Source organism: Falco cherrug, chromosome 11, assembly GCF_023634085.1.
Source record: "Falco cherrug isolate bFalChe1 chromosome 11, bFalChe1.pri, whole genome shotgun sequence".
Lineage (NCBI taxonomy): Eukaryota > Metazoa > Chordata > Aves > Falconiformes > Falconidae > Falco > Falco cherrug.
In genome coordinates, this window is record NC_073707.1 from 28,194,771 (window position 1) to 28,212,135 (window position 17,365).

The 17,365-nt window shown below is 47.0% G+C and overlaps 2 protein-coding genes across 3 annotated transcripts; both read left to right on the forward strand.

Moving 5' to 3' along the window:
• Positions 1-5,579: 5,579 nt before the first annotated feature.
• On the forward strand, positions 5,580-14,128 carry EIF5A2 (eukaryotic translation initiation factor 5A2). Of its 2 annotated transcripts, none has more exons than XM_055723780.1 (5): positions 5,580-5,707; positions 6,033-6,222; positions 7,626-7,730; positions 9,294-9,425; positions 10,117-14,128. In XM_055723780.1, exons 2-5 carry the CDS (start codon positions 6,058-6,060, stop codon positions 10,174-10,176), a joined length of 462 nt encoding a protein of 153 aa, XP_055579755.1. In that variant the 5' UTR covers positions 5,580-5,707; positions 6,033-6,057; the 3' UTR covers positions 10,177-14,128. The 2 variants fall into 2 exon arrangements, with proteins under 2 accessions (XP_055579755.1, XP_055579754.1); XM_055723779.1 differs by lacking the exon at positions 5,580-5,707 and adding an exon at positions 5,791-5,810.
• A 297-nt stretch (positions 14,129-14,425) lies between these two features.
• RPL22L1 (ribosomal protein L22 like 1) lies at positions 14,426-16,554 on the forward strand. The gene is made up of 4 exons (XM_055723781.1): positions 14,426-14,569; positions 14,866-14,958; positions 15,367-15,488; positions 16,302-16,554. The coding sequence occupies exons 1-4, from the start codon at positions 14,561-14,563 to the stop codon at positions 16,444-16,446; spliced, it is 369 nt and encodes a 122-aa protein (XP_055579756.1). The 5' UTR covers positions 14,426-14,560; the 3' UTR covers positions 16,447-16,554.
• The last annotated feature ends 811 nt before the right edge of the window (positions 16,555-17,365 follow it).

A 17,365-nucleotide genomic window follows, 5' to 3' on the forward strand; every position in this document is an offset into this window, starting at 1 on the left:
AGCTGACCAGTCTGTACAAACAGAACGGCTCGAGCTATAGCTGCCCAGTGCTCACACAGGTGGTTTAACATGAGAAAGGCTATCCGAAACCGCTTCGCTGAACTTCTGCTGAGCTTTGTCCTAATGCTTGAGGGGCATCAGTCAGTGACACTGTCGGTAACTCAGCAGGGAAAGGTCATTTATTTAGGAACACTCTGAGCAGCCAGTCTTTGCTTTCCTGTGTGTTACTAGGGGAATGATAACAGAAAGCCTGATCGATTACAGTAGCACAGCCCATAAATTAGTTTAACAAAGCCCACAGCATTAACAATTAACATAACCCATAGCTATATCACTGAACTTGCAGGAAGATCTGCCTGGGATTCAGAGGCATTTAAGTAAAACTAGTCGGTGCCAAGTTTCAGGCTGTGCTTCCCCGCAGCAGCTGCTCTATGGAAGGGAAGCAAGCGAGAGTCTTTTCCTTCCAGGTTGGGACCTCCCACTGGGGACCCTCTCAGACCTTCTTGGGCCACAACTGGACAAGGTGTCTTCATGCATTTTACTGTTATCATTCAATTTCTTTGTATATTCCCCTGGAAATGATGCTTCTCTCATCCTGGGATGTTTCAATTCTGTTAATGGTTGCTGTGGGGCAGGCTGCAGCCTGGGACAGGTCATGCCGAGCTCAGCACCGCTGAAGGCTGCAGCAACCCCTGTCCTCACCAGGGCTGCGCTGGAAGGAATAAGATGATACACTGGGCTGAACTATCACGAGCACTTTTACCGTGTCTGACAATGCAGGAAGGGGTCATACGAGTTCGTTAAATCTGCCGATATGTTTACTTCTGTCCTGTCCCATCCGGCTGGTAATTAGGACTGTACACTTTAGCTATCCTGGCTACATGCAAGCTCCAGTTAAAACTTGTTCTTGAGAAACAGCTTGTTGAATTGTTATTTTTATCTCTCAGTGTTACAGTTTTACTAAGTTGCTAATCATTAAGAAAATTTAAAAGACGGAGTCATACCTATTAGCTAAATGGTCGTTGCATTTTAGTTAACATGCGAAGTATGTTCTTATACTGTGGCTGGCTAATAACGCAATGTAATTAATAATCCCTGAGAAAGCATCTTGTCAGTAACAGCTTTGACAGGGTTCTCCTAATGTGCTGAGATGACAGCCATTAAGACTGTTCTGTTGTGTCAGATAAATGGCTAGTGATATCTAGTTTCCCGCTCTCTAGGCATAATTTTAAAATTAGTTTGACTTCCCTAATCCAATAACCTCTGGACATTTGGCCCCATTAACACTTTCCACACTAATTTATCACAGATTTTTCTGCCTCACTTCAACTTGTTTTTCATCACTGAGAAATGCTATCCTCTACTTCCCAAGTCAAACAGCTGATGAGGATGAAGCTTATCTAAGTGCTACATATGCAGGGACCCAGTCTTCGAGGCGATACATTTTCTGAGGTGCTCAATGACCTTATCTTTCACTGAAATCTATAGGAGCTGAGGAATTGCATGGCAGGACATCAGGTCTGGATCCAGCAGTATGTGGTGTAATTTAAGGTAATGGAGCCTGTGCTCGAGTGTTTCACTAAATCCCGAAGCAACCACTGGCAAATTTTGCCCAGAGGCACAGCCTGAATAGCTGTGCTGAAAGGGAAGGAATCTCCTTCCCAGCAGGGTGGCAATAAATCCTGGCTGTAGATCAGCAGTCCTTAAATTTTACCGGCTGTGGATATAACTGCAGATCCAAGACATGGGCAGAGCCTTGTGATTTTGCCTCCCTGCATTCTGCCCAGGAAAGAAATCAGCTCCCAGGACTATGAGAAGCATCAGGCCTCCCAGGCTGCGGGTGGGTATCGCTGTGCCAGCACCATTGCAGCCCCAGCAGGCAGGAACCGCTGCAGCTCCTGTTACCCCAAATCTGGGCTCTGCACCCCATGTGCGAGACCCCATCCACAGAGCGCAGACACCATTTATTGCCTGTCTGTGCAGAGAGGGGTGCAAGGTGGTTATCCACAAAGCTAGCTGGGAAGGGGGCTTTTAGTAGGGGCCTCTCTTTGCTCCAGGGTGGATCTTTTAGTATGCTAATTAGGATAGCTCACACATAGTTCCAGCAACTTTCTATTTAGTCTCATTAACCATTTGGCTCTCCTTAAGTCATCTTGTTGTGCCCCAGCTTGTCATACTGATGGTGCCCGTTCCTTCTCCCAAGGCCATGTTTTGTTAACTGTAAGGATTTAACTAACATCTCTGTTTTTCAAATTCTTTCTTGTTTTTCACTATAGATAATTACTTTTTTTTAGTTTCCCCCCTTTTTCTTTTTTTCTTTTTTAAAGTAAAAAATTCTTACATCATTACTACTTGCTTTCCCTCTTCCTAGTGGGAGTTACAGGTGGCTCCTGCTAGCTCGGTGTCCCTGCACTGCCACCGCTGGCCTCTGATCTCCAGTGTGTGCCCAGGGGAATTCAAGCAGCGTGGTGGTGTGCTCACGCCTCATCCAGCCGTGTTTGCCCCGCTGGGCGATTGCGTGGACCACAGAAAGGTCAGCATGACCACGGAGCAGGCACAGGCAGTACTGCAGCAATTTTTAAGCGTCCCAGGGCATGCAGCCCCTAATAGGAACCATGCAGCAGCCCCCAGTCCCTTCCTGAAGGCCGATGTAAGTGCATGGTGGCTCACAGGCACTGCACAGGAAGGAGAAAGCGAAGGGCAGGATTATAGCAGTGCCTGGAGCAGAGCGGGGCGCCTATGGCAAGGTCACTACAGAGGCTCTTTAATCTGGTTCATGCTACACGGAGAGTGTACGTCGGAGCTCAGAGGGTCTGCTGAGCATGGCACTGTCCTTTGGAGGTGGGGATCATTGGTCCCCAGCCTCTCTCATGTTGTCCTGCTCGAGGCTGCACCCAGAAGCCAGTGTGAACCCTCACCCCCAACAGTCAGGACACAGTGGTGGTTCCCAGGTAAGACAGCTCAGCAGTTGAAACAGAGAGACACTTGCTCAAGTAGGAATGGGGTTGTTTACACTGCTTTGCTCATGACCTGCCAGTTCTAATCTTTTGACTTGAACCAAGACTTGCTGAATGAGCCTCCCTCTCCTTTCCCGTGTTGCTTACCCAGCACTGAGGGGAGCAAGGCCGGGTAAACAGCTCACCGTGACTGGCCCTCTCTCAGTTAGCCTGCAGGACTTTCCTCCGGCACCCTCTGTGCGCCCAGGCCACCACCCCTGGATGTCCCGGGACAGGGCTGCCCTCCTTGTTGTTCCCCAGAGAGACTGCTCACAGAAAGCAGCAATGCACCAGGCAAGTGGCTGGAGCAAGGAGGCAGTGTAAGCTAGGCTGCACCCACAGCTCCTGTTGGTGTGACCACCACCTCCTGCATTCTGGTGGGTTTGCTTGGAAACAAGGTGGGATATTTACCCCAGCGCTGGCTACAATGCATACTCTTGAGGCTAGGCTTTAAAGAGATGCTTTAGGGCGTCAGACTTTTCTCCAGAACATAACTGAGAACAGATAATTTAAACATTCCAGAAGTTTTCTAATCCTTGATCAATTCTGTAATGTAATTCATATAAAGACTTAGATAGGAAAACCAAAGCTTGATAACATACTTGAGTCTACTAGAAAGATGTGTGCGTGATTCACCTGTGCAACACTGGAAATACATTTTAATGAGAAAGGCCAAGGTATTTACAAATACGATTTGAAATTGAACTGTTGCTGTTGTATAGAAAAGCAGGATCATCACATTAGTACTGCCAAGAAGTACACTTTAGAAAATAAACATTGATCCAGACAAAGGAATGATGCCTGCAAGCAATGGCTGATGGAGCTGATTTCCGTTTTTTTTTTTATTGAATCTCAAAATAAAGACTGCCTTGGAATACTTATTTTGTGTCTCAAAAATAAGTATCATCTACAGCTGTACTTCAGTAAAAAGTCTTGATTTAGTCGAGAAGATCTCTCAAGTCATCCAGAATGAATCTGTTACTTGTGGAAAACCAACCAAATTTATAATCTGCTACTTGAGGGAAAAAAATTTATCAGTAGCGCTTAGCCCCAGCCTGCTCCAGTTTGGCTTCAGAACAGTTGGTAATTCTCCCACAAAATATTTTATTAGCGGAAAAAAAAAAAAGCCCTATAGCACATGCAACTGGTCAGACACCTGCAGGTAAACAAACACTCACTCCAAATGTAAAAACACTTAACAGAACGCCCCAGACCCTGCTTATCAACTGGCACAGAAGAAAGATGGGCAGTTCCCCGGGGTAAAGCATATAATCTCCACAGCGGACTGGGTGAGGCACCATCTGCTGGAACCCTTGGTGACAGAAGAGAGTCACCATCTCGACCTGCTGGAGCATTACGAAGGGGCCCCGTGTAAACAGCCGAACCTATCTCCTCGGGTACAGGCGGCACCGTTTGGAGTGGAACCTATGTAACCAAGGGTGGGACCACAGGCGAACAGACCACACAGATTAACACGAATGAAATAAAAGATGGCAGGACGAACTATTTCAAAAGGTGACGTTCAACGTGACTCGTGTAGCAACCCCATTAGAGCACAGACGACAAACTCAGGATCTCCACACAGAAGGCCCAGGCCAGCACATGTGGCAGAGGCCAGCTCTGGCAACGCTGCCGCTGCATTTTCCTGCGTTTCCCTGTGTGGTTTAGAGGTGATTCGCATGGCACCCCCGCGGCTGGGCCCAGCCACTGGCAGCGCCACACAACAGTCAGTGGGTGAATTTGGTCCGAGAGCTACAAGTATTATAGTCTCTGACTTGGGAAGTTTTATCAAAAATAAAACGCTTGGGCTGCGTTTTGCCCAGGAGCCGGCTGCCTGGCTTCGGCACCGCGTTCATTGCCGTGGCTCCCCTCAGCGGGGCTGTGGGGGCGAAGGGGGCCCATGCCGCCAGCACTGCTGGCGAGGGGCAGGGCACGGAGCCACCCCGGCCTCACGGCGTTAATGGCAACCACCTCCCGCCACGGCTTCTTGGTGCTTTCAGGCCGTTTTGCCCGGTTACTGCGCCCTTGCAAAGCGTTCCTCCGGCTGTTCTGGAAGGGCAAACGTTAAGCAGTTGTGTTGACAGTCAAACATACCTCTCCGTGAAGCTTTCTCCCGCCAGGCTTTGGAAACACCCGTTTATTATTATTATTATTTTTCTTTAATTCGTTTAAAACCTAGTTTCGTGCCAGCGAAGCCACCTGGCCGCCCTCCAGGGGAAGCGGCCGCCAGAGCCGCCCACGCGCCAAGATGGCGGCGGGCGGGGCCGGTGAGGAGGCGCACGGCGCCGCCTGGCGGTCGAGGGGCGGCCCCGCGCCTGCGCCAGCGCCGGGGCGGGGTGGGGGGGACGTGCTTCCGCAGGGACGGCGCCGCGCTGCCGCGCTGGGCCCAACCGCGCTCCGTAGCGGCGGCGAGGGGCGGGGCGGGCGAACGCGGGAAGCGCCCCTGGCACGTGGTCGGGCGGCGGGCGGGCGGGGGAGCGGAGGCCGGCCCCGCCCACTCGGCGGGCGGGCGGGGGGGGGGTGTCGGGGCCGCGGGCCAATGAGCGCGGCGGGCGGCGGAAGCGGGAGGGCGGGGCCGGGCGGTGCGCGGTGCGCGCGCTCTCCGCCGCCCCTTCCCGCCGGCCGCCGCAGTGGTCGGGCGCGTGTGCGCGGCGCCGTGCCCCCGCCCCGCCCGGCCCGGCCCGCCCGGCCTCCCCCGCCGCCCTCGCAAGGTAAGGGGGGCCGCGCCGCCGCCCCGGGGTACGCGCGGCTGGGCCGCGCCGCCGAGTTGGGGCAGGGAGGAGAGCCCGGGGCCGGGCTACCGGAGGGAGGGAGGTGGGCGGGGGGGGATGGGGAGGCTGGGGGCCTCGGCACGTGGCGCGGCGGCGGCTCCCCGCCCGCCGGGCACGTGTGGCGGAGCGGGGCCTCCCCGCCCCGGGGCGCCGCCATGGCGCCTCCTTGCCCGGCGGTGGGGGGGGGGGGGGGGCAATGTGGTGCCCCCGGGCCGGCCCCTTCCCGCCGCCGCGGCTCCGCGCTGACGCTCCGCTTTGCGTGCAGCCCCCGCCGCCAGCCCCCCACCGCCATGGCTGACGAGCTCGACTTCACCACGGGCGATGCCGGCGCCTCCTTCACCTACCCCATGCAGTGCTCGGCGCTGCGGAAGAACGGCTTCGTGGTGCTCAAGGGCCGCCCCTGCAAGATCGTGGAGATGTCCACCTCCAAGACCGGCAAGCACGGCCACGCCAAGGTGAGCCCCGGCCCGCAGCGTGCGCCCGCGGGCTGCCCGGCCGCCGGGGACGGGTGTAGCGTTTCATCTGGCAGAGCCTGCTGGATCCTGCTGTGCTCTCCTCGCGGCAGCCTCTCGTGTGTCTCCCGGCTCCAGAGTTAGCGCCAGGGTTTCCAGTAACGTAAAGCGGGAAGGATCGAGGACAGGGGGTTGGGCGGAGGGTTGGTTTTTTTTCCTCCTAACTTGTTAAAAAGCTCTATGGCTGATCGAGATAAAACCTGTTTCTGTAGTGGGGGTAAGGTAAGTTCTGGAAGGGGGGCTGATGAAATCGCGAGGGCGTGGTTGGATTGGGCTGTCGCTACCCACCAAAGCACTTCTGTGCCTGCCTGTGCTAGCGGACTTTCACTATCGCAGCGGTCGACTTAAGCGCTTACTAGAAGTGCCCATATTCCATTACATAAGCCAGAAGAGCTCGGCAGACCGTCGTTACCTCTCTGGGCCTGCTCTGGCCCTATTTTGCTGGCTTGCCTCGCTGCTTCTTGCCTTTTTTCAGCACCGAGCGAGAAGTACCTTCCCCCTCCTGTGTCCCAGCAGGGACATTCTTAGCTGCTGTCTGGGGCTGCAGTCCTGCTGCCTAAGCAAGTTGGCTTATGCAGCTGTCCAGAGCTTGGACCGAGGCTAGACTCCCCCTTCATTCATTCAGCGACACTTTATGGTGGGTATACTAGAGTTTAGAGACAGATCCTTTACAAGCACCGATTAATTAATTTTTACATTTCCACAACCTTGTATGATAACCTGTAGGTGTGTAAGGTATTTAAGGTGTTGTCAAAGCTAGAATATACCGAGCCCTTGCCAGCTTTTCTCCTTCCCCTTGCTTTTTTTATGGCTTTTTTTATTAGACAGATCCAGTTTTCTTAAATAGTGGAACAGTTGTGAGAGTGAAAGGACCTGAGAAAAGCAGACGCTGAACTGGTAATCCCAAGTGCTAGCTGCAGCGGACAGCTGCGCTAGCATAAAGAGAGATGGGAGCTGCTTTTAATCTCTGTGCATAACTACCTCTTCTTTTCCTCTTAACCTTCACACTGTCACTGTGTTTCTCAGAACAGCTGGAAGTCAAAGTAAATGTTTCCTTAACTGCCGCAAACTGAGATCTAGTGTGCTGCTGTAAAACTACGGAAAGCTGTGGCTATGGAAGATAACAGTGGCTGATCTTTGTTTTCATGTAGTGTTTCTATAGCGTGCTATGAAAGGGTATGAGGCCTTCTTCCAGTGCTTGGGCTGCTCTCATGCTGCAGGCAGAGTCTAGGCAGAATCTGATATTGCACGTGATCTCTTAGAAACCTACGTGGAACCAGCAATACCGATGGCAATGGCTTCTCTAGGACCGATGGTAACTCATGTTACGATTTTTTCTCTTATAGGTCCATTTGGTTGGTATTGATATCTTCACTGGTAAAAAATACGAAGACATTTGCCCATCAACTCATAACATGGATGTTCCAAATATCAAGAGGAATGATTACCAGGTGAGTTTAACAGTCACTGTGTACTCACACACACTGAGAGGCTTTATACTCCTCATGCCATACATAAACCCTCTTCATCCCAAAACTTGCCTCTCCGTTAGTAAAGTACTGCTGTCACAATTAATGGAATTTGATTGTCTAGACACGGTATTGCTGAACTTGTAGCATTTACCGAACTGTTGAAACTGGCAGACCTTGCTGATGGAGAGCTCCTTACTATACTAACAACCTCATGTTACAGTAGCGATCTTTAGAAATGGCAGGTAATAGACGCAATTCAGAACTGCACTTTTTGTAGCTAGTGTTGTAAGGTCACTTTATTGTTTGTGATACTGGCATCCTTTAGATTCTGGAGAGGTGTTGTCCCTGCTGCAAGTTATTATTAAAGGATAATCAAAATCTCACTACAAGTAAATTTGAATCTAAGCATGTATTGTCAGTCACAATTTCACCCTTACATAGGATAGACAGATCAATAAGACAGTCTTAAACTGCATCTGATGCCACTTCTAACTTGCCACAGTGCTTTCTGCTCCTTGAATGGAAGCTGGCTTCGGTTGATCTCAAGTAATTTTGAATTTTGGTTCTCCTGAGCTCTGCTCTGAAATGGATGTAGGGAGGGGACTTGGCAGGCTTCTGTAACGCCTTCTGTGATACAGACAGCGAGCTCTTAAAAGCAGCACAATTCCGGTTCTGAATTATCAGCTATCTTCCTATTGTCTTGGGAGTAGTTCTGGTCAGGAACTGATACATAAACATCAGTTGGGAAGCTGCAAGTGCTTGACAAAGCCAGAGTTCAGCGTGTTAGCAACCCTTTAGCACAGCCAGTACTGACTGAATGAAGGGTGACTGGGCTTAGACCTTCCAAGAAATTCTTAACGTTATCTTGGGGATCTTTCTCTCATGTTCTTGGGTCCTTACTGCCACAGGAATTCTTGATGTTTATCAGACTTGGTAGGGCTGCCTTTTGGGTTTACTGTTATGTGTTCCAAGTTCCCTAAGCTGCTCTGTCAAAGTAGGTGTTCCCCTTAGCTCAGGTTTTTGGTTTGGCTGAAAACAGCATTGTGAAAGCAGTCCAGAGCTTGGTGGATGTAACCCAATTTATTCATTGGCTAATGTAAATGATAGTATCTCACTCTACAAATGAAGGTAGAGAAATGTACAGTTCAACCATTGTGTACTTTGCACACTTTATGGAATAGTGCTGTTCAGTGAACAGTGTTCCAGTTATGGTTTCTAATTCACAGATGTAAAAACACTGAACCAGTGACCTGGAAACCGTACATTTTCTAAATCACAAAGATGGGTTGTGCAGTGCCCCAGGTACAAGGAAATAACCAGCAGGGTTCTGGTGTTATTGATAGCAGACTGGCTTTTGCTACAGTTGCCCCAGCCCTCGGAACTGTTGCTGAAATTTGACTTAAATTAGGTTCCTAACTGTTACAAACACAGTACTATAGAATTAATGTAACAGGTAGAGTTCACTGCCTTTTGCTTATCTTCAGCTGCTGCCTACTAGTGACTCTGATGTTAGACTTCCTAAAAGTGAACTTCTCTTCACAGCTGATAGGTATTCAGGATGGGTATCTCTCCCTGCTGACAGAAAGTGGTGAAGTTCGTGAGGATCTAAAGTTGCCGGAAGGGGATCTTGGCAAAGAAATAGAAGGAAAATTCAATGCCAACGAAGATGTGCAGGTAAGTATAGAGGGCAGACAAGAAGAGTTATAGTTAATTACACTTGATTATACAATGAAGAAGGCTTACTTTGATACTGACCATTTGTATCTCTCAGTGAAGAGCGGGTTAGAAGTAATGGGAATCAGTTTTTAGAGATGTAGAAGGGCTTTTGTACTGGAGCACTGAGTATGGCACTGAAACCCAGCTCAGTTGACAGTAAGGTGATATGGGTGTCTCTCAAATGTCTAGATAAATCCGTCTCTCAAGTGTCTAGATAAATCCTGTATTGTTGTCCCCACGGTATGGATAGGAGCCTCCAGGCTTTTTTAATCGGGAAGAAGTGAAGAATTTTGTGATGTAGTCTGAGTAGTTTAATTTGCTGTTAGCAAACCGGAGCTCTGCAGACTGCAGCCTGTAGTAGGCCCCAGCAGTTGCTGGTTCAGCTCTGTTGCAGGAGCTTGTTTGTCTACCTCTGTTGTGTGAACTTCAAGCTGTCAGCCAAGGTAAGACAGCAAAGAGGAGGCAGCAGAAGAGCAGACTGGTGTGGGAAGGGCATTAGTCTAATAATGACTGAATTCTACCAGCTTCAGCTTCCTTTTTTTCCTCTCTAGAAAGATACAGGATAGATACTAAGATGTGAAAGTCTGTAACTTCTAGGAGCACTTCCTCTGGTGTCAGTTGGAGCTCACCTGCCTGTCTTTTCTTCCAGATATCCGTCATAAGTGCAATGAATGAAGAATGTGCTGTAGCCATAAAGCCTTGCAAGTAGAGAGGATCGCCAGGCTCGGGCAACTGCTCAGGTCTGGACAAACCACAGATCTATAAATTTGGTTCTTATTGTCACCAAAGCTCTGGCCTTCACAAGCAACCTCATTTCTTTTTTGAATTGTTAAAAAGCAGTGCTGGATTCTGGATTAGTGTTGCAGGCTAACTGGCAGTTTTCAAAATCACTGAGATTTTAATTCCTTAATTGTAACTATTTTAACATTCCTGTGGGTTTCAGCTACGGATTGAAGAAACCAATCAGGTGTTACTAGTGGATATATTTTTATTTGCTTGAGCAAAACAGTGTTTGTCTGTATGAACAGACAAAATACAGTATTCAGGGGCTTTTAGATAAGCTGGTAGGTATCTAGGATTATAAAGTGACCTAGAGCACAAATAGTATTTTTCTTGACATGTTTAGGTAGAACTGACAATAAAAGTAGCTTATTTTTGGTTTTGTTTTTGGTTTTTTTAAAGCTTAAGTATTTTGTGGATTGGGACTCTTGCAGAACTGTAGGTGCCAATCGCAACTTTTAGACCAAGAAACTCAAGTGATCAAAAATGCCAGCTGGCTTGACCAAGCCCCAGTGGCCATGTGCAACTTAACTGTATTACCTCTTTACTCTTCTTTGCCAACTTGTTGGCTTATTGTAACGATAAAATTGTGTCAAAGCCTACCTGTGGTTTAGGCAGGCAGTTGGAATATTGGGTAGATAAAACATAGATAGGTCAAGGGGACACAAAGGTGAGAATGGATGTTAAAGCTATAGACTTTCACTCGAGGCCTTTGTCAGACTTGAAAAATAAAATAGAGAAATGCAGTTCAATTGCTTTCCTTTATTGTATTTATCTTAAAACTATTAAAGGGTGACAAACTCCATTGGAATCTGTTGCAGTGCTTCCAGCTTTAGGTTTTAAACTTCAGGTTCAGACCATATTTTTGTAGCACAGGGACCACATGTTTTTCAAAAAGTGGGACAAACTGTAGCATTGAGCCTAAACTAAATGCATGTGATTCTTTTTAGAAAAATAAAACTATTGTATTTTCAAGGTATAGACTTGACAAACAATACTGAACAACCATGGCTTAACTATAAAAGTAAATTGCTACATAGTTAGGAAAGCTAGCTCCTTTCCAAGGGAGTTCTGAGTCACTGAAACACGCATGCATGTCTCTTAACTATTTAGTAGCTTAACAGGCAAACACAAGGCTTCACAGCAATAGTTATGGAAGGATAACTAGCCTGCTCCTGTTTAAGGCGTTCAGCTTGAATTCTAAGACTTGATGACTCTTCACAAGTGGGAAACTCCCTTAGTCCGTGGTTCAGACCTCTCTTTGCAGTTGATAAATCGTTTAACGAACTTGCCTTAAGCTTCAGTGGCTGTTGGCTAATGGAGGACAACTTGTAAGCATGTGGCATGCTGCCCTGGACAGCGTGCACAATTCACACTCTATTGGCAGCAAGATCAGACTTCATGCTGCTAACTGCTTGAAATGTTTTCAGCTTAATAATATGTACTCTCTAACCCCCAGAGGGCTCACGGCAACGGTCCTGAACTGCCCTTGTACATACTGTGGCAGGGCTTAGGAAATCTTGGAGGTCTAACGTAGATGGCAAAACCATGCGTTTCTCACGGACTTCTCGTGAGAGGCAGAGCAGTACCAGTGAAGGTGAAGACAGCAATAAATATACTCTGGTAATAAAGCACAGTTACTTGCGACACCTGTCAGAAGTAGGATACTGCCACATGCTCTTGCCTAGCACAATACCCATTGCAGGTGAACTCTAAATAGCACCTTGACTGAAATGGCAAAACAGCTTTAGGAAAAAAAAAAAGGCTGTAGGTGCAAGAGATTGAAATGCGTTCAGAATACTTTTGAAGTGCATGCTAGTCTGCACTATGCTCCTTTCTGCCTCTCCGTTGAACTGGTACCTGAAAGACAGGTTTTGTCTTGGAGGTGGCTGTGAAACCGTTGATGGTGGTCTTGACAGCAAGCTGAGCTGTGTGATGTTGAATGGGAAGTCACAGGTTGCTATGCCAAACTAATGCAAGTTCTAATGTTATCACCATATTACAAATAACTACCTTGAAAACTACAAGACTTGGATTTGTCTTTGTTCTGGTAGTGCTTTAGTCTCAGGTGCCTGTCTGTCCTCTAAAACCTTGTTGGAAGACAGGTATTTGATGCCACTGGCCCACAATCTAGGCATTTGCTTGGACTGCAAGCTCTCTGGGGCTGGTTTATGTCCTGTCCCTACAAGTGGGGTCCTGGTCTGACTGGAGTTTTCAGGTACTACAGCAATCTAAAGATAGAGGTTTTATGACCTCCAGCTTGCTGGAAGAGCCCTCCTTGGGACTTAATGGGTGTCCTTCTATTGCAACCTTCAGTTCTGCAAGATTTAAATGATTAAGTACTTCATTATAGATTTGTTCTTATATACTTAGTTGTCTTTTGTGAAGCACTTCAGACACTGTGGAAGTGCAGAGCATTGGCTCATCATGCATGAAGTTTCCCATAGGTAATACATAAGCATGAGTCTTAAGCATAATCTCCAAGTTTCAGTAAGGTTAAAGGTTGCTTCTAAATTAGAACATGTATTTGAGGCATTTTTTTTTTCCAAAGTAAGATGTTTCAGTTTACTGTCAGAATCGTTTGCAGCGAACTTTGTTTGTGATCAATAGTCCATATAGATGCGTATTTTTAAGATCCCTAGCCACGTGCTTAGGGAAGGTCTCCTTTCATAACTTTACTTTAAAAACAAATATTACCAATGTGCTTGTTCTGTCGTACTGTCTTAACACTTAAATTGTGTCAAAACCGAGAACTATAAACTTCTAATAGCTGATGGCAATTGCTTAGAGTAAAGGCTGTGAAAACTAGAAGGTGAAGAAAAGTATTTCCACTCCAAATAATGCATATTTTTTTTACTGGCTCTGATTCATTGAGTTTCTCTTACTACTTTACAGAATTGGAAAGACTGCAGTGTTTCCTGCCTCAAACGTTGGCAAATAATACTTCTAAGATTTCAATAGATCCTTCTAATTTTTGCTTATAATGGTGGTTTTTCAACTAGGCTCTTGCTAGTTGAGCCATGTTCTCAGGGCTGTTTTTTTTAAGAAGTTAGCTGAATTTCATTGTTTTAACGTAACTGCTTTCAGGCCTCTTGCAGGTTTTTCTAATCCACAATGTACCCAGAAATGGTGCACAGTCTGTAGTTTCACAATACAGGTAATTTTACATGATCTGTAAAGAAGTCAAATTTGTTGACAGTTCAAACTCTTATGGTTACTGCAGGTCAGTGTCACGGAATTCAAAATTCAATAAATCCCTTTTATTTTTTATTTTTTTTTTGAGTAATTAGAATGTAGTATGTTACAGTAGAACTAAACTTCAGGATTTAAAAAAAAAAAAAAAAAGACCTTGTTAAGGATATTTCAAGTATCTCACTTATACACTGAGAATGTTAATGAAGGTGTAGATCCTGGAGACGGTGTGGTGGGAGCGCGGTGGAGCGTTCAGCACAGTACGCCGAGATGGTCAGAAGCCTCTCCAGCATCTGCAGCCTGGCCCTACGGTATTTGGCATCTGAGAGTTACTTGGTTTGTGAGCTGAAACCGGAATGTTTGCTATGTATCACTGTATCGCAGAAACCCCCTGTTGTCCTGTGCTGTATATTGTAAGCGTAACTGTTGTTCGGTGCGGCTTTCGAACGGTGGGGGGGGAAAGGAATAATGATGGCGATGGCTCGTTTTACTCATCGTGGCGAAAACCAAACCCTGTAAATCATACGAACCAGGCATGGTGGTCCTCGTGGTGCCGACGTGTATCTATTTTGGAAGCTGTATTGTTTTCAACACCACGCGAACGATCAGGAGAAAGATGTGTATGTGGTTTGTTTTTGTTTGTTTTTTATTTTTTTGCTCCAGAAATAATAAAAAGATGTCAGTGCTGTGGGGAGCCGGGTGCTCGTTCAGCGGAGGGGGTGGCGGGAGGGTCCCTGGCGCTCCGGTGAAGCCAGGGCAGCTCCGGGCCTGCCGCTGGCAGCGGGTGGGCCCTGCCCCGCTCTGCCGGCGCCCCCAGCTTCCCCCGGGAGAAACCCCTCGCCGGGCGCGCCTCGTACGAGAGCAACAGAGGCGCTTGTGGTTTATTTGTGTCGGTCAGAAAGAACACCGGAACGCAAAAGCACAACAAGACAGCCGCTCGCTCCTGCCCTCGCCGTGTGGCGCCTGCTACTGCCGCGGGGGCGGTGGGGCCTCCCGCTTCCCGGCATGCCCCGGGCCGCGCAGGCGCCGTGCACCGCGCGTGCGTGACGACGTCACCGCGGGTATAAAAGCGTGGCGTGCAGCGCGAGGCGCCCTTTTTGCGGGAGCGGCGGGCGGGCAGCATGCCGCCGGTAAGCGCCGTCGGGCCGCGGGGCTGGGGGCCCGGGGCGGGGAGCTGCGGGGGGCGAGGGGGAGCTGGCGGCCTTCCTGCAACCGGTGGCGAGCGGGCCTCTCGCCCCAGAGGGCCGCGGGCGGGGGGCGGGCGGCCGGGGCCCGGCCCGGGCCCAGGCGGCTGCAGTGAGCCCCGCTCTCCAGGCGGTGTCGGCCTGGGCCGGCCGCGGGACGCGCGCTGCCCTGTGCCCCTCGGCCGGTAAAAGCTTGTCGGGTGTGGGTTGTTGTTAATGCTGGGGGTTTTGGTGTGTTGCAGCAAAAAGACAGAAAATCTAAAAAGTCGACCTGGAAGTTTTGCCTTGATTTGACCCATCCTGTGGAAGATGGAATCTTTGATTCTGGGAATTTTGTAAGTCGTGGTTTTGCTTGTATTTCAGGTGCATAGTATAATAAAAGCCTTGGTACGGTACGATAACTGAATTAACAGCCGAAAGGTTACATTCTAAACTAGTAAAATCAATAGCTGTTCTTTAAGTTACCAGCACTTTTTGAAACTTTCTTGCGTTTAGATGTCTGTCGTAAACAAGATGATTCATACCTGTCCTATGAATGCAACTATTTTAAATTGCATCCTGTTTTAGCACGGGAGTGATTTTTTTTAATTACCTGCTGTAAAACTTTACTGTGTTGTAAATGCTTGCTATCGGGATGTAAGTAAACAGTGATTTTTAAACATCGCTATATGGCTAGGGTCCCTTCCCTAGTTCATACCTAGGGTGCCATTCCCTAGTGTTCTATTTCTTTAATGTTGAAACAGGAACAGTTCCTAAAGGAGAAGGTTAAGGTCAATGGAAAAACTGGAAACTTGGGCAACACCGTTCACATTGAACGTCTGAAGAACAAGATAACAGTGACGTCAGAGAAGCAATTTTCTAAAAGGTTGGCACAGGTTTCCCTCTGCTGTATTTGTGGTGGTGGAATTTGAACTGTGGTATGCTGAACATGATGCACCTCTCATAGGTATGGAGAAGGTGTTAGCTCTAGCCTTCGTAGCAGTTGTAAATATTAGTGAAAGGTGTAATTCAGGCAAATTTATGACATTAGATACATAAAAACCTGCTCTTTAAAACTCAAAGACTTGATGGAAAATTAATGCTCCCTTTAATATAAAAATGTAAGAGAGAGGTGCTTTGTACAGGTTGTTAGAAGTGAATCAAGGAAAGATAGGCTTTCACCAGCCATACTGAATTCACATCACAAGTGGCTGTTTAATTACTTAATTGGTTGTGTTAAAATGTGTGTGTACACAATATGTGTTGTGTCAAAAGAGCCCCTTAAAGCCAAATGAAGTCTTAAGCCTCATAGCATGTTAGGGCACGCAGCTGATGAGTATGCTGATAAGAGGTGTGTGAGTTCGTTCCTTGCATCTCCCCCTTCAGTTGCTGATACAGATGCACCAGTATCTCTTATGGTAGAACAGGGTTTAGAAGCACTTCTCGGTGCTTCTGAGTTACTGGCATTGTGCTGTGTAGCCAAAAAGCATCAAATAATAGTTTCTTGTGTATCTTGAATGAAAATATATTTTTAGTTGTCTGTTATATATGGTAATTTGTTGTTTCGGGATATAATTAGTGTGTCGTTGCCCTGCTAGAGCCATGTCTTGGGTGGAGCGCACACAGAAGTAAGGGTTGTTAAAATGAGAAGGTTCTAACTTCTGACTAAGGTTCTAACAATGTAACTACTGTTTTCAAGGTACCTAAAATACCTCACAAAGAAGTACCTCAAGAAGAACAATCTGCGTGACTGGCTTCGTGTTGTTGCATCTGACAAGGAGACATATGAACTACGCTACTTCCAAATCAGTCAAGATGAAGAGGGATCAGAGTCTGAGGAATAATTCAAGCTTAGCTTTATACTCGATGTGGTGTACAAAAGACTACAACATCTATTTATAAGAACACTTAACTTATTGGTGAATAAAGATTTCGTACCCTGTTTGACAGAGCATGGTTAGTTTTCTGGTTTGTTCTTAAATTCTAATTCGAAACCAGTATGGGGAATCATTTGATTTAAGTTCAGCATGACATCAGTGAAAGTCCAAGTAGAAAAGAACGGAGCCCTTCGCCCCGTACTAGTGTAGGACAGTTACATCAGTGTTTTACTCATATTGGTACAAATGCTAGAGCTTTTTGTGACTCAAAAGTACCGGCTCCTGCTAATTTACTAAATACTGTTATCATTTGCTCCACATAAAAGTTTACTTTTAATTATTTTAGTTGAAAAACAGGCTTAGATATTTTGAAATAATTTGTGTGATTTATCTATGTCAATTGGTTGTAGTATTCCTGTGTATAACCACAAGTCAAATGATTATAACATGGCAACAATGTATATTTAAAAACAGTAATATAGCAATGATATGTTAGCCAGGTTTATATTTGGTTGACAAGTAAGAAGGTAGAGATCTCATTGCCAGTGTCTGTCTACAGGTATTTTTTTGGTACAAGAGGTGGGTTCTTCATTAAAACACAAATCACTCCAGTTCAAATAAACTACTTTTGTTCATGTAATACCAATAGAAGTTTGATTAGTTTACACTATGAAAAAGCATTTGTGAGCTTGCAGTAGCTGTTGCGTGCTTATGCATTTCAGTACCATATTCTGTCAAGCTGGTAGTATACTCTGCATCTGATTAATTAGAATATTTACTGTCCAGTTCCAGTGCAGTGGTGAACTTTGGAATAGACAGCAATGTGCATAGGCTCTGATACTGAGCTTTATGCTTGAACAAATCTGCTAATTTAGGCTGAAGTGTG